We start from the raw sequence: 23,835 nt of genomic DNA, 5'->3' as shown, positions 1-23,835 counted from the left end.
TTTTTGAAATGACCTTTTTGAAAATTTCTTTGTAAAGGGTCAGTCACAAACAGGGTCCGTTTTCACGACCAAGACTACTTCCAACTATTAAGTATTATATATTGTTGAAAAGGTATTTGAATAAGCTACACTAAACAAGAAACAGAACTGAAAAATATTTACTCATGTAAAAGTTATAGCAGTTTGAGTGATGAGAAAAAGGGTCAAGTCGTCAAATAGCATATGTACCTCTAACTCGGCGAATTTTGAACTTTTTTGAAAAATTTCTTCACAAATCGTTCTAAAATGACTAACTGCATAAAAAAACATAAAAAAAGTTTTTTCAAACGATATTTTCTAAATTTATATGAGAAATATTAGTTTTGAGAAAAAAAATTCGTCCAAAACTTAAAATGCAATAACTTTTGCTCCCCAGTACTTATTGTAAAGGTTTTAACGGTTTTGAAAACTAGTAAGTAAGTACTTTAAGCCAGTATAGCTCCGTATGGGGGAAATCGACCTAAAAATGTTAGTTCCGGACGCTTGAAGCTTTTTTTCCTAGTATTTTCATACATTTTCTAAAGCCCTGCCATTAAAACCCAGTATATATAAACTTTCCAAAGTATGAAATTAAAGCTCTTATATAGTACAATTAGGAACCGAAAACCGTTTTTCAATATCTTTTAATTAAATATGGAAATTCCCGAGTCAAACAGGATGTGAAAAAATCTGTTTTTTCACTACTTTTCAACTTTAAACAGCTCCAGAATCGACCAAACAGCACCAAATGACCTGAAATTTGGCATGCAAGTCTATTGCTATATGTACTACAAGAAAATAATACCCACTAAGTGTAATTCGAAAAAGTCCAAAAAACAAAGTGAATGTCCCTTTTTTTTTCATTTTGCCCCATAGTGCATACCTAGGATGATGATATGACACTCATGTATTTCTTGCATAGATTGACGATTATTTTCATATTTACTTACTTACTTCTTTACCAATTTGCTCCACTGACTGAACAGATCGATTGTGGTCCATGAGAGTATGGTGACTGGGATGGAATGGGTCCATGACCTCCCATAAATGTTATCGAATGTTCTATCGTGATTTATCGTTGGCCGTCGCTTTCTAATTCTCCATTTCAAGTGCAGTACTATTTCTATCAATAGATTCTTTCCATGAGTTCTTTGGTCATCTGCAAAAACATCTAACATAGACCAACAATGGCTCCATGTCACGCTTTTTGACTTCTCAACGTTTTTTGTGATCTGGGTACAAAAGCGAGGGAACAACTTGGAATAACTGGGGTCTATGTCACACAATGGCAATAAAAACCCAAAAGTAGCTAATAAAGAAAGACGAATGAAGGTTTAAGCTTCTAAATTGCTTTAAAGTTCCTCTAATTCTCGTTTAGGGCTTTATTGCTGCCCAAAATAGGTGTCGTTCTGGAATATAGTTTTGTCTACTCGAACGTTTTCCCTACGCGTGGCAATGGGCCCTCGTGTGCCCTAGCCAAGGAAGTAAGTTAGTAAAGTAAGCTATTCGAAAACCATCACGATAGACTTTGAACCCTTCAAAACACAACTACACCATAAAAGCATTGCAATTAAATTTTCAAAATCACTTCTTTAAAACCACAACACTCCAGACGATGATCATCATCAATTTCCATCATATATCGTCGACTATAATAAAAATTTCCCATTATCATACCTGCATTATTTAATTCCAAAAAAACAACAACATGTATTGATGAAAAAATTCAATCAAAATCGGTGATGGAAAATATTATTCAATTTCGCACACCGTCCATAATACAACAGAGTAAATTGAACTGATATTTTCATATTAATGCCAATAATTGGAAATGATTAATTATGATTCCTCTCCTTTTTTGTCTGTGTATGCATATAAAAGTATGATTGATCTTAATTATTTCAATTTTTTTTGTGTCATTACAATGTCTGATATGCAGCTTCGTCAATTTTATATATATTTTCAATTAATACGTACGGGGATATACGTATGTGACCATAAAACATTTTTATCGATTATTGTAAGTGCCTTGAAATATTGACATAATGAAATAGTCGCAATTTATATCAAATAAATATATGTTATGTCGTGTGATCAGACGACAGTCGTTTTTCTTTAGTAAATTGCCTATGATTCTCATAGCTATAACTATTTATATAATTCAAATAGACATTTGGCACCATTTGGTTATTAGCACTAAGACTATAACTTTGTCATTTTCATTTTAATATAATTTCTTATTTTTCTTCTCTTTTCTTTCCATTTATTGCAGCACTTTTATCACAAACTTTACGTACCTATACGAGAACTGGTTGTGAACATGAGCCCATTACATTAAGCTGTCCTCGAGGCACGTCCATTTCAATAGATGTAGCACAATATATGCCAACAACAATTGAGAATGAATGTGTAACAGTGACTGAAAATATCATTCAGGATGGCGTTGTAAATGCTGGTACGGAAATTGAAATTAAAGCACCAGAGAAATGCTCGAGTTGGCAAAATGAATTAAGTGTAAGTAACAAATAGATTTTTTTTCTTTCTTTCTGTGTTTCTTTCCTCATTTTCAACATGTTAACAGTGAAAAAGTACAAAAAAATGGGAATAAGAAAAATTGGTATGAGCTTCATAGAAAAAAGCTTGCAGGGATGAATTGGGATTTAATGTTATAGAATTATAGTAAATTGAATGGAAATTGATGTTATGGGAAGAAAGTTTGCTCTTCTGGAATGATGCAAGGATTGGGAGAATCCTTGTCATATCCACGGAAGGTACACGATGTAGGAATGGTCGATAATCAGGCCCTAGGTCTACGTGACTCTGGGCCAGAAGTCAAAGTCGACTCAAATCGGCTTTTCCATACAAAATCTGAGTCAACTTTGAGCTCTACTCTGGTCTCAAGCCAGATTCGATCAAATAAGACCTCAAGCCAAGGGATCAAGTCAGCATGGTGTCGGATTTTTGGCCATTTCTTAGCCTTATGTCTTCCAGAATCGACAACACTACAAATAATGATTGAGGATACCGGTTTCTGGTGGGAATTGAGCCTAATCATTCATCTACAAAGTCCATTTTATTCTCGCACTGGCAAATTTGCCTATATATGGCTCAATACTGCAGAGTTCTGGTAGGAATCGAACTCTTAAACTCACAAAAGAGTGATTCATATTTCCGGTCTGATGCCTAATCACACGGCCACACTGGCCATACTCTCACAATTGCAGATTTGCCTTTATTTGACTCAATACCCCAAATCTCTAATGGGAATCGAACTCACATTCTTAGACAAAGTGATACACATTTCCGGTCTGTTGCTTAATCACTTGACCACAAAAACCTTACTCATACAATTGAAGATTTGCCTTTATATACCTCGATACTCCAGATTCTATTCTGCTCATACACAAAACCCCCAATAACCCCTTTAGTCATGCTTTCTCCAGGGAAATCCCGAAAACTTCAATCATGATTCCAATAATTTATCAGGACCAGGATTTCGAGAAAGCATACCCATAACTACATCTCTGCATCCATCATACAATAAACTTTTTTTTTCATTCCATCTACAACTGTACAGTACAATGTGTAATGTGAGAACAAAATAACATCAATCATTGCATGAAAAAAAAAAAATTGTCGTTTGAAAACGAGCAAGAATTTTGTTTTGCAAAAATGAAGGGAATGGCAACAGCAAGATGACGCAAATTGCGGTCGATGACAGTTTTAGAAATTATTGACCGTGAAATTTTTCTTCATTGGAAATTTATGGCTTTGAATAATGGCTTTTTTTTTTTTTTTTGTGGCGGAAAGAAAAAACAGACAGTGCTTCACACTTTAAGTTTTAAATGTATGACTTGCCATAAATTTTTATGTGAATATTTTTTGATATGAAATTTTGAAATTAAGTGTCAAAAAGTTTTTCAATATTGAGGTTAGAAATCATATTTTATGATGGGATTTTTGTAGCTTTTTATGTGAAGGCTGGTGGGTGAAAGTGATGGGGATTGTCAATTTTATTTTACAATTCTTTTATGTCATGGGTTAGTTTAATTTTTGGACTAACTTACTCCATATGAAATAAATGAACAATGTTTCATTAAGGAGCTTTTTAAGCTTTGCTAAAGCTTTTTTACTAACACCAAATGCCCTTGACTCGGTAAAAGCTTTGTAACTGAGCCTTAGTTATTACCTTATTGAAGGAACGGTATTTTTAATTCTACGAAGTACTTACTCAATCTTTATATTTCCGATGCATCAATTGCTTAACTCCTCAGATATAGAAGAATGAAATAGGAATTGAACCTTTATTTCAATGAAAAGCAACGATACCCTAGACATAAGTCATTAAACCGCTCAACTTTGCTATTATTGCTGTTATTGCTGTTATTTAAATCCAGCAACACAATTAAAATAGGCACAATAATGACTATTTTAAGGCTCTTTTGTGATTGCTTCTATAAACACTTAACAACAACCACTTCAGTTTGGCAGCGATATTGCCTCCATTTGGTTGTCATGTAGCTTTCAAATTAAGGCTCTATAAAGTTCCGTTTGGTTTCCAAAAATAAGCGGCTTACAATTTTTATTAGTAAAAGAGGTTTAGCAGAGCCTTAAAAACTTTATGGCAAAGGCTTCCACATTTGTGTAGTACTCACTAGAGTGTAGTAGACATAGGCATAACGTCCACTAGAAAATAGGTAACTCCATGACTCAGCACAAACAGAAACTATGTCTACTACATGAGCAGATGGTATTGATCGATTGTGACTTAAAAACGTCCATAAACTTGCTGAACAAATTCAAAAAGCACAAATTTGGGAATTGATCGAAACTACGGCCCAGGACGGGATGACTCTGGCCTATTGCTGGATTCGGTTTGAATGTCCGGTACCATGTCAGAGTCACGCTGATCAAGTGTCGATTTTCGAATCGACTAACCGACTTTACTAATTCGAGTAATTTCAATTCCTATTTAAAAATTAAATTCCAATTAAATTTCAAAAGAACATAAGTCACCAATCCTTTTCATAAAATTTCCTCTACTAATAGCTCTTCCGTAGCTGTACATGCAAAACTTTTCATTTTAAAAAATTTCTTTGCAAACATTCCCATACACGAAAACTTTTTTCCCTTACATAACTCTTCCTTCATACGAAGCTCGAAAAAGTGTTAAAAACTCCTCGTGCATAGGAAAATTGATGTTTACGGCATTTACAAAAGTGAGAGAAAATTTTATTTTTGTACGTACGGAAAAAAAAGTTTTTAAAGGCATAAAGTTTCACATTCAATTGCGTCATTAAGTCTCATTTCTAAGCCTCTCGAAGCCATCTCATTGTGCCACCTCATGAAAATTATTTATCTCATGCTCGTTATTCCCAAAGAATTATTTGACATTAGCTGAAATACAGAAAAAATGCTTGCTTGTCAAGTCTGCAGTCATCAGAGTTAAAAAAATTCTGTTTCAATTTATTTTTTTGAATGAAAAAATTTTTTCATGAAAATGTCACGTATTTGACTGCTGTTGCTAAGCGTTTACTGTTCATCCATACGCACGCTCATCTTTAATAACGGAAAGAATGGGAGACGACTTCCTGGATTTGACATAGTCATCGTTCTTTCTATTTTGTTTAACGACATCTCATGTTGCTTGCTATTCTTTCGTTAAATTCCTTTCAACTGAAAACATCTATCATTTAAATTGGCAAATATGGAAGCGAAATATGGAAGTTGCTTGACAGGTGAAGGAACTAGAAACATTTTTTCAGATAAAATTTAATTATTTTTCTTTAAATCAGCAAATTTTTAAGTTTTGTTTGATGTTTAATATTGAATTATCTAAGAGGAAATTCTGAGAAAATTGTTAAGTAATCCTTAAAAAATTCGAGACAAATTAGGAAGAAATTTTTGTTATAAATTGTAGAAAAAATTCCTTTGATGTTAAAGATGTTAAAGTTTTTGGAAAGAAATTGTCTATAAAACAGTGGAGGGTAACCTGTGTGAACAGTAGTTGTGTGCCTTATGTTGTGTGTTGATAAGGTTTGCCGTTCAATAACTTCAAGGGCTAAGATATGCAGTGGCTAAAAAAGGTTGTTTATCATTATCACTTCTAAGCAAAGACTAAGGACGTATCCAGTGGACACTTTTGAGACAAAAGTCTTAAATTGACTAGGGTTTATCGAAACAAAAATTGAAACAAATTCCACTCCTAATGTTTTGCTTCCCTTACAATTTACTAGCAATAACAAAAAATAAAGCATGCCTTCAAATTATCTACACGTAAATTTGGTGACAAATTTGGTGTCACTAGATATGTTAGCCCCTTCCTTCCAAAAAATTCATATTTTAATGATTAACAACTCCATTTGCTCAAACAGATCCTTTTTTTGAAAACACGAATCTAGTCGTACCCCGAGCGACACTTTTGAATAAAGCTCTGTCACTCTTGACGTGGATGCTATTTAGTAACTATTACCTAACCATATCGCTGATCAGAGGAAGCTGCCTACATGTGGGATTCAAATTGATGCCACATGACATCCATCATTAAGTGTTAATAAGAGAACATTTATGAAACCTTAAAACCTCCACTGCGAATCCTTCTTTATTTATGCCACTCGGGTACATATTTACATTAAAAAAATCATCAAAGCATAATTTTAAAAATTAATCAAATAATTTAATTAAAATTATACACTTCAAAAAAATTAGTTCGCAGTAATTAATAACCTCGTTTGCATGCTTTTGACTGAACATAAACATGCTGTGTTAATTTTATTTACATTTCTTTCATTAGGCTGATTAGCTGTTGATGATCCAAAAAAAAAAGTTGATTTAATTAGGATTTTTTTTGGAATCAGAATCGTGTCAATGTATGGCACATGTCACGTCGGCATGCATATAGGTTCAAAAGTTACACAGTTCACATCCAAAAAACTTTACGTCATCAGCTTTGGTTATTATTTGTATCTAATTTATATAATTTGTATTTTCCCGTAATTATCACATTCTGTCATCAAGGCACACACATCATTCATTATTTATATGTGTGTCACACGTGTCCCCAACTGAAATTTCACTATAATTAGATTAGATTAAAATTAACTAAAGCACAAAAAGTTTTTTTTTTTTTGGGCCATGCTAATGAACATGTAAATGAAGCAAGCAAGATCCTTTTGTCGCATGCCTTCGTCCCTTTTCAGTATTTTATTAACATATTTTGATGACATTATATATGCCAATTAATATAATTTATATACTCGAAGAGGATGTCTGAATTGTATACCGCAATTTAATATGAAATACTGCAAAATATAAACACTTTATTACTGATATAATTTGAATATACTTCATGCCATTTTCATTTAATGTACAAGTGTAATTTTTAAGTTATTCAATGTCCGTAAAACGTGAGGCAACATGTTGATAAGGTAGATTTATTTTTCATTGACTGAATTTTTTTTTTTTTGGGAAAGTTAATTAAATGTCAGAAAAATTGTTTGCTAAAAACTTCAGAATAGCTTAATAGCCAATGAGAATGCTTACGTAAAATGACTCTCTAATGAGTTTTCCCAATCAATAAAATTGAGCATATCCAGGTGCATACTCATAAGCATACTCCTTGTCTAATTGAGATAGATTCTAAATCAATAAGAGTATAGGACTTCAATACTCTCAAATTGATCAAAATTTCATATTCATGATAAATAGAGTGGCGGAATATAGTAGCACCAAATACCAGAAATCGATTAATTAATCGAAAATCTAGTTCCAGACCGGTGTGAGTCTAGCTTGGATAAGTTTGGTTCAGTTTAAATTCAGCACCATTACATAGTCATTACAGACTTATGTCGGATTTTAGATCGATTAATCAACTTATGCTTTTCATGTACGTCGCTGCCTTGACCGCAAGTCGTGGAGATGCCCTATTGGCATCGTAATGGCTGATTTTGATCCTTTATGATAGCGAAATATGAAATTTTTTACAGCACGTCTCAAGGTTATTTAAATACCCGAGTATACAAAGAGCGTGCTCAGTTTTGTGAGCACGCTTCTGAGCATGCTCAAATTCATCGTTTTACGTGCTCACCATAGCATGCTCAACTGAGCACGCTCATGAGCACACTCTGAATGTGCTCTCGAAAAATATAAAATATTTTTAAGCGTGCTCAGGTGAGCACGTTCAACTGAGCATGCTCATGAGCATACTCAAAATCAAAATTTTGATGTGCTCACCTGAGCACACTGCTGAGCATGCTCTTGAGCACATCTTAAGCATGCTCATGCAAAATGGCATTTTAAATATTAGCATGCTTATCTGAGCATACTCTTGAGCATGCTCCTGAGCATATCTTGAGCATGCTCGAGTAGTATGCCATATTTTATTTTAACATGCTCTCCTGAGCACATCGTTGAGCATGCTCATGAGTACATTCTGAGCATGCTCATGTATTATGTCACATTTTATTTTAACATGCTCATCTGAGCACATTGTTCAGCATGCTCAAGAGCACATCCTGAGCACAACGAGAAAATGTGGTTTATGAAATTTCAGCGTGCTCACCTGAGCACATTGTTGAGCATGCTCAAGAGCACACTCTGAGCACAACGAGGAAATGTGATTTATGAAATTTCAGCGTGCTCACCTGAGCACATCGTTGAGCATGCTCAAGAGCACACTCTGAGCACAACGAGGAAATGTGATTTATGAAATTTCAGTGTGCTCACTTGAGCACATCGTTGAGCATGCTCAAGAGCACACTCTGAGCACAACGAGGAAATGTGATTTATGAAATTTCAGCGTGCTCACCTGAGCACATCGTTGAGCATGCTCAAGAGCACACTCTGAGCACAACGGGGAAATGTGATTTATGAAATTTCAGCGTGCTCACCTGAGCACATCGTTGAGCATGCTCAAGAGCACACTCTGAGCACAACGAGGAAATGTGATTTATGAAATTTCAGCGTGCTCACCTGAGCACATCGTTGAGCATGCTCAAGAGCACACTCTGAGCACAACGAGGAAATGTGATTTATGAAATTTCAGTGTGCTCACTTGAGCACATCGTTGAGCATGCTCAAGAGCACACTCTGAGCACAACGAGGAAATGTGATTTATGAAATTTCAGCGTGCTCACCTGAGCACATCGTTGAGCATGCTCAAGAGCACACTCTGAGCACAACGAGGAAATGTGATTTATGAAATTTCAGCGTGCTCACCTGAGCACATCGTTGAGCATGCTCAAGAGCACACTCTGAGCACAACGAGGAAATGTGATTTATGAAATTTCAGCGTGCTCACCTGAGCACATCGTTGAGCATGCTCAAGAGCACACTCTGAGCACAACGAGGAAATGTGATTTATGAAATTTCAGTGTGCTCACTTGAGCACATCGTTGAGCATGCTCAAGAGCACACTCTGAGCACAACGAGGAAATGTGATTTATGAAATTTCAGCGTGCTCACCTGAGCACATCGTTGAGCATGCTCAAGAGCACACTCTGAGCACAACGAGGAAATGTGATTTATGAAATTTCAGTGTGCTCACTTGAGCACATCGTTGAGCATGCTCAAGAGCACACTCTGAGCACAACGAGGAAATGTGATTTATGAAATTTCAGCGTGCTCACCTGAGCACATCGTTGAGCATGCTCAAGAGCACACTCTGAGCACAACGAGGAAATGTGATTTATGAAATTTCAGCGTGCTCACCTGAGCACATCGTTGAGCATGCTCAAGAGCACACTCTGAGCACAACGAGGAAATGTGATTTATGAAATTTCAGTGTGCTCACTTGAGCACATCGTTGAGCATGCTCAAGAGCACACTCTGAGCACAACGAGGAAATGTGATTTATGAAATTTCAGCGTGCTCACCTGAGCACATCGTTGAGCATGCTCAAGAGCACACTCTGAGCACAACGAGGAAATGTGATTTATGAAATTTCAGTGTGCTCACTTGAGCACATCGTTGAGCATGCTCAAGAGCACACTCTGAGCACAACGAGGAAATGTGATTTATGAAATTTCAGCGTGCTCACCTGAGCACATCGTTGAGCATGCTCAAGAGCACACTCTGAGCACAACGAGGAAATGTGATTTATGAAATTTCAGCGTGCTCACCTGAGCACATCGTTGAGCATGCTCAAGAGCACACTCTGAGCACAACAAGAAAATGTGGTTTATGAAATTTCAGCATGCTCACCTGAGCACATCGTTGAGCATGCTCAAGAGCACACTCTGAGCACAACGAGGAAATGTGATTTATGAAATTTCAGTGTGCTCACTTGAGCACATCGTTGAGCATGCTCAAGAGCACACTCTGAGCACAACGAGGAAATGTGATTTATGAAATTTCAGCGTGCTCACCTGAGCACATCGTTGAGCATGCTCAAGAGCACACTCTGAGCACAACGAGGAAATGTGATTTATGAAATTTCAGCATGCTCACCTGAGCACATCGTTAAGCATGCTCAAGAGCACACTCTGAGCACAACGTGGAAATGTGGAAAATCTTAGAAAAATCTATGAAAATTATCCACTTGAAAATACAGTGAAACACCGAAAAAAATAACCAAAAAACTCTTAAAATTAATCAGTAAAAAACATAACATTTATATATGGTTTTTGCCATCTATAAATTATTAGGTTAAATACAGCGGTGGCGTAATGGTTAAGGCGATGGTCTCATATAGCAACGAAGCGGTCTCAGGTTCGAATCCAGGTAAAAGCGAAATTTTCTAACTTTGGTTTTTTCAGATTATTAATTAAACAGGATTTATTACAATAACATTTTCTAATGGTACTAATACTATAGGATTAAAAAAGTACATTCTCTCTCTCTTTCCCTAAGTGAAATTAAATAATTTTTTTTTTAAAATTTTGCATATTTATACATGCTTAGTGAGCACGCTCTAGAGCATACTCAGTGAGCATACTCTTGAGTATGCTCATTGAGCATTCTCCTAAGTATGCTCTGAGCATGCTCAACTTTATGTCACATGACACTTTTCAAAAAATGTCTTATGTCACACCACATTCTAGAGCATGCTCACGATGTGCTCTGAGCACGTTAAAGAGCATGCTCTCTGAGCGTGCTCAGAAGCGTAAAGTAGTGACATCAGGTTTTGTATGAAAGAGCATGCTCACACTAGCGTGCTCAGCGAAAATTTGAGCATGCTCTTAGCGTGCTCTTTGTACACTCGGGATACTTTGGGTTGATTTTGCTAGATTCTCGTACAAATTCTTTTGAACTCTACCAAATACCTTGAAAAATCTTAATTCTGTCCCTCTTAATCCAACATGTTCCCTTCATCATTGCATCACCGTATTAACAGTAAGATAAGAAACTGCCCTGATGGCATCCTAACGGATCTCAAATTCGGATCTCCAGATTATTCTGATTGAGTTTCAAAATTGTTTCCCAAGCTCGGTAACCGCAATCTTCAAAAATCTGGAATAAAAATTCCATTTTAGGTCAAATTCAATCAAAATCAAGCCCCATATGCTACTCACATACACAAAATACATCGAAAGCACACATGTGAATTCATTTACTCTTTCCTGTTCTACAGGCACATATGTGAGATACTAAAGATACTTAATTTAAATTGATAAAAAAAGGCGTGGATCATACGCAGCTCTTCCCTAAAGACAGGAATATTGTGTCAATGCTGCTCTTTTCAGGCATAATATTTTCCAAAAATTAAATTTAAAATTAAATAAAATGGCGTATGCATCACGCATATATACAGCACTTTCCTCTTCACATTCTGTGTCCAATGAACTAGAAAATTTCTGTCATTCACATCCAATTTCCTCCTAGAATATTTTTTTAACGCTTTTTATGTCTTTTTATCACACTTGCTGTTGCCATCAAAACAAATGTTACAAAGGGAATTGATTCGTATAGAAAATTAGAGTTTACACAGCTTGCGTTCCATTTATGATATTATGATTTTTGAGTGCTTTTGTGTTAGCCAAGATTGAATATTTTTTGGGTTTGACACTAACAAGAATCACAGCCGAATAGCATAAGGCAGTAAAGCGATAGAAAATGCGGCACTAGTGCAGTGTGACATTGGCATGGTGACAGGCAAAGCACGATGTTGATTTGAATTTTGTATTAAGTTGAATTGACTCAAATCGACTTTTTCATACAAAATCGGAATCTAGTCCGAGCTTTGGTGGCGGATTTAAATAGTATTCGACATCAAATCACAGTCACCCTAACCTGAGTCGAATTTTTGAACGACTTACGGATTTTATGTCATTCGGAACACAACAGGCAGACTTGACACCTCTTTCCTTCCTGAATACGCCTCCAGGACACAACCACGAATCAAAAATCGTGTTCCAGATCGACGTGACTCTGACTTGATTCTAAATTCTATTTTAATCCTTTTGCAAGCCAGAATCACATCGGCTTAGTGACGAATTTTGGATTGATTACCATGAACAACCCTATGGGCATTTTGGATCGATTAACCCGATTAGAGTAGCATAAGTCGGGTAGTCGATCTAAAATGCAATACCAAACCGGCATGACTCCAGGGATGATGACGGATTGAAATGGAATCCAGCACCAAAAACAGAGTCAAGCCGACCTAATCCCGGATATAAAAAGAATCCATGAACAAGCCAGAGTTGAACGATTAACTTGGATTTTTGAACGATTAACCGACTTGCGCTATTCGGGTGCATACGATTGAATATGTTAGGATCTAATGAGCACAAGATCCGCACACATATATTCGAATTATGTCGAACAAACGATGACATGCTGTAGATTGTGAGTATAAACATTGCTTAGAATTTAATTCTCTAAGCAATTATTGAGAAAATTTATGAGTCATTCTCTTTCTATAGCTTAACAAGACAGACATAAGAGAAATATATCCACATAATAGCAATTCACATTACGATTATTCAGATATATGATAGTAATAAAGATAAAATTTTATAATTGAATTAAAATCATATCAACTTCATTGTTGGGTTAAATGTCAAGTGATGTGTAAAGGAATCAATGTCAATATGAATTTAGATAATTCTCATAGCAATCCTACCCTCGAGAGACATAAAGTGCAAAATGTCTGTATATTTGATACCATTGCCAATATGTGAATCAACATTAAAATTTTCTCAATCTCAATATTAGATTATCATGTCATGAGAGCAGCAGATTGAGAAGCTTTTTTTTTGCAACATGCAATTACATTATTTTTAGTTTTATCTTCATTTTCAATTTAATTTTGATTTTGAGGATTGATGTCTGGGGGTGATGAACTATGGATTAGTTGAACCATTTTTTATAGGAAAGTTTATGAGAATTTTTGACAATTCGATTTATATTTAAGGATTTTGTATGTAGACGTCATATGCTAAAGCTTTTTCACTCAGTGTACGCAATGGTTAATGGACGAGTTCTGCAGCTTTGCAAGTTGATTTCGGGAAAATATAGGAGTTGAGGGTCGAATGAGGCTTTAAATAATCTAATTATTTAGAGCAGTGATTGATATGTTATTGATCTTCAGCATACAAAGCTCTAGTCGTTCCGAGGCAACCTATCCAACAGGTGATGCAATAAGGTAGGGGTAAGGGTTCCCGATACCAAAATTGAGTCTTCCCGATCTTCGAAAATTCTCAATGTGGGTTCCTCTCTTGATATTGATCCTGGTTTTGAAGGTCCTGATCTTTGTTTCGGTTACGGTCTTGGTCTCGGTCCCGATCTTGGTCTGAGTTCCGATTTTGGTCTCTGTCTCGGTTTTGGTCTCAGTCCCGATCTTAGTCTCGGTTCCGGTCTTGATCTCAGTTCCGATCTTGGTCCCGGCCCTTTTTTTGTCTCGGACTGAAACAACTGACCACCCACAACTTATCAAGCCTAATTCCTAATTTTCATTTTGCAACCCCCTTCGAAAAATTCCCAAAACTAAATAATGAATGAATAAAATGGAACTACACAAGTCGTGATGAATTGGAAATTAAATGAAGAAAAAAATTTCGCAATCTGTGAGTTGTTCGTACTTTTTGAAAGCTCAGCATGATTTGATAGAACTTCGCATAACTGTTAATTAAATATTCCATTGAGTGAGCATTTTTGGCAGTCTGGCAAAAGCATTTTATCATGGAATGATTTGATAAAAAAAACTGAAAGCTGGCATTTTGTAGTCAGTTATTCACAGTTAAAATTTGTTCTATTGACTGTACTAAAAGCTGATGACATCAACAAATGTGTTATTGATTGAGGCAAAGAGGAAATGGATGCTGTGATGATGAAGAATTTGAGGGAAAGTAATTGTTTAGTAAGTTTTTAGTGATTCTTGGGCAGCATAAGGTTTTTAAGGAAGATTTAAGGAGTTTAGAATGAATTTTACATGGACTTCTTCGATTGCCCGGAAAGAACTTACCAACTGACTTACTTAGCTAGTCGTGCAGACCAATTGCAATCCATGACCTTCCTTAGACAACTCCTAAAGCTGGATACAAATAAATTGCGGACCATAACCTTCTATAGACAACTCCTAAAGCTGGATCTATCACTGGCTTTCGTTTACCAATTACCGAAGATTAATACAATACTATCTCTATTGACAGCTTCTTTCCATGAGTCGTTAAGTCTTTCTCATGCTATTTTGTCATCAATAATATTTAATTTAAAGAATCTGGAAGTTTCACGGTGCAGAAAAGGCCAAAATGGTCAAAATGAACCAAATTACCGACTTGACTATGCACTGAAGCCGAAATTCATTAAGAAATCTGGTCAAGGGTCAGAATCATGCTGGTCTGAGGTCAAAGGCATGCTGATCTGGGGTCAAAGTTATGCATGTTCAAGGGTCAAAGTCATGATGGTCTGTTATCAGAGTCATGCTGGTCTAGAGTCTGATTTTTGGCTATGTCTACGTAAAGTGCCTTTCGGATTACTTTTTGCTCTTTTGGTACAAACTGGATAAAAATGAAGCAATTGACTAAATAAGCAAAATTTCGGACTTTTGTACGCAAAATGTTACCAAAAATATTAAATTTTAGTGCTCGGGCAGCTAAAGTAAGTATAGGGCGGCCATCTGCTGATTTTTGGCCGGGACGCTGCTGTACTTTTCAACCTTGCTGCTGTTTACCAACAAAGCCTCAAAATGCCTCAATTTTTCAATAAGTCAAAAACTCCATACAAAAATTGGGATTTTTGACAAATTTTGAACATTTTTCTTTTGAATGTCCGGGATCAAACTTTGGGCTTTACCTAGACTTCAAATCCTATCTCCAATCTGAAGTTTTGGACGAACCCTTTTATATTAAAAGCTAATTTTAAGGAAAAAGTCACGACCAAAAACTACAAATCATGCACACAATTTTAAAAAAAAACTTAAAGGATCCATTCACAATCTTTTCGTCATCTTCATCTTCATAATCCTTACAAACAAATGCTATTCACGATTATCTGTCAGATAATTGTATACACATTTTCAGCACAAGGCACTTCAATTTTATTGTGGCAACCCCTCCGCTCATTGATGATGTAACAAATATTTAAACTTCATCTTTATCCGCAAACTTCATTCATATTTTGAGGGTTTGATAAGAGCCCCAAAAAAAAATTCCTTATCATCATTATTGCATCTCGTTCACATTAAAAAAAAAGCTCATAAAGACCTTTCCCAATTCAATCCTTTTCTTTTATATGTATATCATCAGTGCTATAAATTCTTTATATTTCTTTTCTTAACTGTTGGTAGAAAAAAAAGCGATTCCTAAATCGCTCGTAAAAATGGCTTCAAAAGCGAGAATTAAGGATATATCATAAAATTAAAATACAATAAACTGTTCATGTGAAAGGCTATAGCTCAAAATGAGAAGGGTTATAAAGGGCTTTCCTCAAAATGATCGATTTCAGGGCTTTCTCTATTAAATTCCTCCCTTCTTTTGCCGTTCCTTCTTCCTCTATCTTTCATATTTTTTTTCGGATTAATTTAGATAGAGGAATCGTCTCGCTTTTGACATCAACGGAATGTAAATGTAAATGTATACAAATAGTTAAAGTATTTTTTGAATTCTTTTGCTTTTGTGAATGAGATAGGCGCAGTTCTGTGTTCTTTGAGCTTTTTGAATATTCTCCGATTGAAACTTAATTGCTTGTAAGGGATTTATGGAAATTTTTATGGCAATTTATAGTAAAACTTTATTATTATTGAATGTGAACGAATATTTTAATAAATTTAAATTATGCTGAGCAGCACACTGCAGTCGTTAGGTAGTCACTGTGTCGACTTGTTGACGACTAGACACGAAGGTGTCAACCTACAATGACTGGTGATTTGGGGTCATTTTTACGGCGAAAATTGAAAATTCGCGATATTTTTTCATTCGAATTACCTTCAAAACTTGTGTGCCTTTTTAAAAATTGTTTTTCTGATAATTGCTTACTTTCTTCGTTGATCATCCAGATCAATTGTCTGTAGGTCACTTTAAGCTCTCCTAAAACTGGCTCTATTAGTGGCTTCCGTCTTACAATTACCAATACCATTTGAATTATTTTAGCAAGACTTAAAACCTTTAAGTAACAAAACTTTTAGCCTAATGATCAGACACTACAAAAGAACAGTACAGTTCCATGTCCTGTACTTAATGTAACTGTTTATATGAAGGGACTAAACTCACTGTAGTTGGATGAAAATTACAATAAGTACAGTAGGTAGAGCAAAAACAATAAGTACACTGAATATAGTATGTACGTGCAGTTAGTAAAATGAGTACAGTCCTGTACCATGGAGTGTCCCGTCCCGGGTTTGACCAAAAGTCCCCGACGTCTCGAGTTTGGCAACATTTCGAGAATCCCAACATTACAATTCGACAAAATTCATTTTTCGCCGTCAAAATGGTCCAAAACAGACATTATGTTGCCATCAAGGACCGTAATGTCTTACCGTCAACTCTGCGATACAGCAACGTCCTTGCAATTAAATTATGCAGCACAGATATCCCTTGCTGGATATTAGAATCTAAATTCAAGTCAAATTTTACATATAATTAAGAATGGAGACTTGAATCGACTTTATGCATACAAAATCCGAGGAGACTTCAAGCTCTACTAGACATTAACCCAAAGTATACCATTCTAACCATTTCTTCCCATTTTACATGCTAAGCGCTTGTCTAAAAAAAATCAACAAAGAGAGAAAAAAAAAAGGATTGAAAAACATTTAATATTGAGCCCTTCTTGCTACTTGCTGATTACTTCTCTTATATTATAAGCCTCATTTCAATTTAAACAACACACAGCAAAAAAAAACGAGAAAAATAATTAAGCAATAAACATTAAGAGATGAAAGAAATGAGGAGAGAAGGATTTAATTTTCATTCTCAATAAATCCTCAACTCATTCTATTTATATCCAATATGGAACAAAACATTCTTTAAAGCAGTTAGTAGAAGGGATCGATGGATAGATTTTAAGCCCTTTCTTTCAATTGCCTTAGTGGGTCGAGTGAAAAATAGCAGAAGAAAATGGAATTTCAACGCAATAAATTTCCCAAGCTGTCGAATTTTATAAGAAGAAAGGCAAAACTGAGTTTGTAGGATGAAAGGTTTTTTTTTGGCAGTGAAGATGATTCCTTTCATGTATTACGACATTTCCATTAAAGATAATCCACTTCATGAAATACAATACACTTAAAAAGGAATGTTTGTGCATGTACGCGTATGGGATGTAGTCAGGGGGAGGCAAAAGGAGCTTGAACTTCCATTTATGTAGCTCAAGCAGCTTCTAATGAATTTCTATTGAATTTTTGAGTTTGAGGACTGATATAGCAAGTCTACACCTTCTGCAACATCCCTAACTCAACCCTTATAGACGAGAACTTTTACTGAATTTTAAGAAGCTTCTCCCTTCCTCCATTTCCTTTATTGTTTTAACAGCAGTGAAGAGATACCTTATAAATTTAACATTTTATACACATTGACTTGCCGATCACAATCAAAGTCTATGTAAACCTTTCCTGAGGAAGTAAATTTATGTTACCAGGATATGCTAGATGCCTTAATCACACACTTCAAATTTTTTTAATGATTTTTATCTCATGAAACGATTTTCTTAATGAAATATTTAGCTTCATATTAAAATTTGAATGGCATTCTTTTAGGCTGAAAGGTTTAAGTGAGTAGCATAACAACAAAAATTTTGAAGGGGAGGAAATGATAAAATGGATTAAATTTATTTTAATAGGTTTTAAATTTTTGTGTGTCTTTAAATCGCGTAATAAAATGAATATTTAATGTTTTACGAGGAATTTGATTCTTTTGTGATTTTAATTTGAGAGGGGTTGGAAGGGAGGGTGGGATTAATTTATTCAATTGTGTTATTTAATAAAGAAAAAGCTGTTCTAAAGCTTGTTTTAAATTGGCCTTGAACCTTTGCTTTTAATAATTAATATACAAAATTATGAGATAATTATGAGATATAGCATTCAATGAATTATAGAGTGTGTAGCGCTATGCAGATTGTGTACCGCTAGACTGACTTATGACCCAAATTTTGACCCATGACCCAAATTTTGACCCAGGACCCAAACCTCGACTCTTGACGTAAACCTTGATCCATGACTTAAACCTTGACCCATGACCTCAACCTTGACCCATGACTTAAACCTTGACCCATGACCTAAACCTTGGTCCATGATGCAAACCTTGACCCATGACCCAAATCATGAAACAAACCTTCATTCAAATCTCGACCAAAACCTTGATCCAATCCTTGATCCAAATCTTGACCCAATCCTTGATCCAAATCTTGACACAAACCATGACTAGACTGACCCATGACTAGACCGACCCATGACTGGACTGACCCATGACTAGACTGTCCCGTGACTAGATATGTCCCCAGCCATAGCTTCTATGAGCAAGTCTATGCCAAGCTGAATCAACAAACCCCGAACAGTACAACCTGTTCACTAGGTCAACAATACGTCACCGACTTAACTGTAAAACGTGAAATTAGTCTGACACCATAACAGGCCATGACCATACTTATGAGCATACTCCATGTCTTTTTAGGACGACGTTGTTCTCTAATTGACAGGGATCATGTTCCTATGGTACATAAAGACCACTACAGTACCTTAAAGCGGTCCATTTGGCTGTTAATGGATGAAAAGGGTGATTTTGTCCCATTTTTTCAGCAAAAAATGTGGTTTGCATCATTGTTCGGCATAGGGTTTCCAGAATTCCCGTTCCCGTTCCCGAGAATTCCCGGAAAAATTCCGGTTTTTTGAAACCCTAGTTCGGCACAAAAGGTATTAGAAAAGTATGAAATTGCTCAAAAAATTCCCAGAATCAGCTGTTTACTTCACTTTTCAACCAATTATCTTCACACGAAATTCACAGCCTTGTAACTCAAACAGACAAATAACATAAAAGCTACTTAATTTCCTCTAAAAAAATCACCTTTGTGCGAACATTTAATCTTTTATTTATTTCACTTGTAAGAGCTACTTTAAAGAGACTTGTCGACTTTGCATCAAAAAGCAGTAGCACCTGAGACAGCATTGGATTACATTATCACCTACACATTTCATCCTTCTTGGAAGTAATTCAAGATTATCCATTGACATTTACATTCACCTTGTCACTTTTTATCTTTTTTAATCAAATTCTTGAAAATTCACAACTTTATGCTTTTTGAATTTAAATAAGGACAATGTTATATTTGGCGAAAATTAGATTTCCGAGTGATAGAAATGAAGAAGGTGTCGCCGTTGAATTTTAAATACTTTAATAAAGCTTCTTTATTGATAGAAAATGGAAGCCGTCATCATTTGGCGTCTATTTGACTTACTTGTAATAATTCTTGGAAGGAAGCTGTTGATAGATCAGTGTAGTACTTGGAATTAGCAATTGACAAAGGGTAGACAATGATAGAACCAGTTTTAGACGTCAACTGAGAGAGGCTATAGATCTCAGCTGATCCATACGGCCAACGAAGTAAGTAACTAAATGTGGCTTACTTATTTACTTACTTTGCTGGGCGCACAGATCAATTGTGATCCATGACCTCCTTCAAATGGAACTAAAAGCTGGCTGTATCGCTGACTTCCGTCTTCCGAAATTCAATTTCAAATGAGTTCATAGCTTTAAAAGCTTTGACATGGAGTGTTGTTCATTTGCGTCACTCGAACTTAATCAGAGCAGAGTATCAGATAAAGAGTCGCTCTAAGAGGGGGTGAGGGTGAAATGAGGCTTTAATCAAACGGGAGGGATGGGATGAAGTCAAGAAGTCGATTTTTTAATCTACGTAATAAGTGAACGTTCCCAAAGAATTAAGTCTGTCGTGGGTCAAAAATCCATTTTTCGTACTCAAAATCACCATAAAATTCTAAATTGATCACATCTAGATTTAAAGTACAAACCCCAAAAACTCACTTTTAGAGAAATTTTCCATTCATAAAAAATGTAAGCAACCTAATTGAACTTTGATTTCCCCACAGACTTACATCATACGACATCAATTTCAATATTATTTTTTGTCACACCATCAATAAGAAATGAGTTTGAATGAAAAATCGGAAGTCAATCAATCAATTAAAAATAGTTGAAAAACAAAAAATTGACAAATTTCAAATTTGAAATCTGAACTTGAATTTTTTATGGCTGAATTCCCAAAGACTTTTATTTTTTCTGAAAAGCCTTAAATTCATCATCTTGAAAGACATTTTAGTTGAGCTAAAATAAATTGGAAGTAGACATGGGTAGCGACTTTGGAATTATAAAATAATAATTTCGTTATTTTTCCACAAAAAAACTTACCATCGTAAGACATAGACAATCGACCGCAATAATGTCCTGGATATAAGCTGTAAATCCATTAAGCACACAGTCTCTCTTCTTATTCTTTCCATCATTTGCTCTTGAAAGCTTTTTTTCTTTTATTCTTTTTCTTTTTTGGAACGAGTGAATGAAGGCTTCTTATCAGTGTTGTTAGCTTGGTGTGTTAAAGGCTCACAAGAGAAGAGCTGCATCAACGATAATACTGAAAATGTTGTTCAGAGAAGATTAATAGTTTAAGTTGACACGCTGTCAAGATTTAAAGTAACTTTTGACAGCTTAATGGTGAGAGTAAAAGGGAAAGGATGTAGAGGGGCGTGGGTTCGAATCCTATTTGGAATAAGTTGTTGGGAAAGTTAACTATTTCTTCTAAATATTAAGTTACTGCTCAATGTTTAGTCTGAAAAATAGTATCAACATTCTCGAAAAAGACAAGTCAGTTTATCGATCCAAAAACAAGCAGCGGACCACCGAGACTCTAGAATGTTCTCAGATTTAAACCGAGTTTGGCACCAAGCCAGAGTTTAACCGGACTAGGACCAGATTTTTGATAGTTGTCCGATTTGTGATATTCGAGATTAAGCTTTTGTAAGAAGTATCAGCATGTATCACATAAAATTAGTTGATGATGTCCTCTTACTTTTAAATGTTTAGGACTTAAGATTAAAGTCAATCTAAAAGTACCAATTACTGTAAAATTCCAGATTTAATGCCACGTTGTTGTTTGAGCACTTGATCCCCAATTTGTTACCCATTTGGATCAAAGCTAGCTATGAATATACCCAATATAGTTAAACAATGAGTCAAGGGTGTATCCAGAGGCCCTTCTGGACTCCTCTCGAGGGGATCGTTAGGTTTAACCTTTCCTATCTTCTTTAAGGACAAAATTCTTCAATATTTGAGAGTTTTTCGAGAAAATTTCTGATTATATGCCTGTAATGATTAAGCACGGTTCATTGTTTTTGGCTGCATTCTGCAATCCATAATTCTTGTTCAAGCTAGAATTAAGTTAGTGTAATTTTGGAGTAAAAAAGAATAAAATTATATTAAGAATAATACGATCTTGTACAATAAGATGAAGTTAGTCTGTAATTAGGGATCGGTCAATTATTTCCTAGCGTTTTTGGACCCTTATATGATTCATCCTTCCCTAGTCATCTACATTACCAACTCTGCAAACATTTTTCATCTCAAATGTTCCTTCCCTTTTATTTTACTTTACTGTATATCAAAAAAAAAATCCACAACAAGTAAACATCTCATCACATAACAATGCAGTGTCAGTAAGAGATGAGTAAGTGAGAGTCAAAAAAGAGAGAGAGAAAAGCAGTTGGAATCAAATAAGAATTGAGATGAATTTTAGTATGCCAACTTGTGTGTTGTTGATCTTTCATTCATAAAGTTTTCTTCTCTCCTTCCTTTATTTATTTATTGTTATTCATCAACATATTTTCCCATTCTTGTTATTGAATTCAAATAACAATAACAATGGTATTAAAGGAAGGCAGAAAACATTCAACTGTAAGGAGGAGTTTTACATTCACTCTCACCACAATATACTGTACTGATGTTGAGGATTTATGGATTCCTCCCTGTTGTGTTGTTTGGAATTTTAGTAAAAAAAGACTTTTTTACTTCCAATAAAAGTGTATGTTGCTAATTTTTAAGGATTGTTGTGGAAATATTCGATAATTGATGTATATAACCCGAGCAGCATAGTGCTGTCGCTAGTGTGTCTTACTTACTTACTGAATTCTTTGGATGGGGCTCATGAGGGTCCATTGGCGCGTCTAAGGAATGTCTAAAGACAGCTATGGCGCTATACTTACTTATTGCAACCATGCTTCTATATATAGCTTAGGTTACAGCAGAAGGCTTTTCATCTGACTCTGTGACCTAGTTTGACTAGCTCTGTCACCTGAGATGGCATTCTTTCATTACTGTTCTGCGCCAAGTAGCTTTTGGAGCTCCTGGTCGCCTTTTCCCTTGTGGATTCCATCCAAGGGCCTAGTCCGCTATGGCATTGCTATATCGCAGTATTGACATCCACATCTTACTGATCGGGTTAAACTCTATTTTATCGCAAATTGAAAATCATTATAGCAACCAATTGATTGCTAGGATATCAGCTAAATTGTTTGTCTTTATGTCGTTTACATCATTTTCCGCTTAACAAATTTCTTTGACATCAATAACCTAGTTTTTCAAAGAAATTTAATGCATGAGAAATTGAAATAAATTGAAGAAACATTTTGAAAATAATAAAATGTCAAGGGGCCGTCCGCTTATTACGTCACGCATGAAATGAATTTCTTGAACCCCCTTCCCCCACCTCGTTAAAAAATGCTCATACAAAAAAAATTGATTTTTTGGTTTAGCCTGTTACGTAAGTGGACGTAATAATTGAACAACCCCCAAAGTATTTGTGATATTTTTTGAAAATGCCTTCATGCTCCTGAATGAGTATCATTCTCTTCATGATTGAAAGATGTAGGAACGTTTACGGTTGATATAGCTTTTAGGACATCTGTTTTATATTCAAAAGTGTTAATGGATGGAACAGTCTTTTTTGAATATGAAAGTATGCTACTGTAAAGTTGGGTCTATTCAAAATGTTTTCCATTTAATTTTTATGTATCCTATTGCACATCCTTACTGACCTTCATAGTCGATAAATTGTTTCTTATACATTAAGCATCGTAGATTGTTTTTAAAGGCTTTAAAGGTTGAAATAGCAATTTTAAAGCTCTTTCTATGTTTAAATAACTATGATGCTTCAGTGAGTGCTTCAATAGCTCCTACACTACTCCGAGTATGTATTGAATTATTTGACTGGACTGGTTTATATATTTTTAAGGATGAAAACAAGCAAAAGTACCGCTTTGAGTTGCCTGTGGTGGTCTTTCTAGACTGTGAAAGCATGCTCTTTGCTTGTTAGGGAAAGGAATATTTAGATACGAGTTGTCTTCCCACTGGTGTTCATCAACGCTATCATTGCATTTGGGTT

The 23,835-nt window shown here is 35.4% G+C and overlaps 1 protein-coding gene across 1 annotated transcript in view; it reads left to right on the top strand.

Moving 5' to 3' along the window:
* Positions 1 to 23,835, top strand: part of LOC139087693 (protein eva-1 homolog C-like) — a 109,030-nt gene that overhangs the window by 12,307 nt on the left and 72,888 nt on the right. Inside the window, exon 2 of the mRNA XM_070636583.1 lies at positions 2,291 to 2,532. Within this exon, the coding sequence (XP_070492684.1) occupies positions 2,291 to 2,532 (242 nt within the window). The remainder of the gene's footprint in view (positions 1 to 2,290; positions 2,533 to 23,835) is intronic.

The sequence above is a fragment of the Chironomus tepperi genome, unplaced genomic scaffold (assembly GCF_022539635.2).
Source record: "Chironomus tepperi strain 1889 unplaced genomic scaffold, CSIRO-AGI_Ctep_v1 contig_129, whole genome shotgun sequence".
Lineage (NCBI taxonomy): Eukaryota > Metazoa > Arthropoda > Insecta > Diptera > Chironomidae > Chironomus > Chironomus tepperi.
The sequence above is the reverse complement of the archived record's forward strand: the minus strand, read 5'-3'. Positions and strand labels throughout refer to the sequence as shown.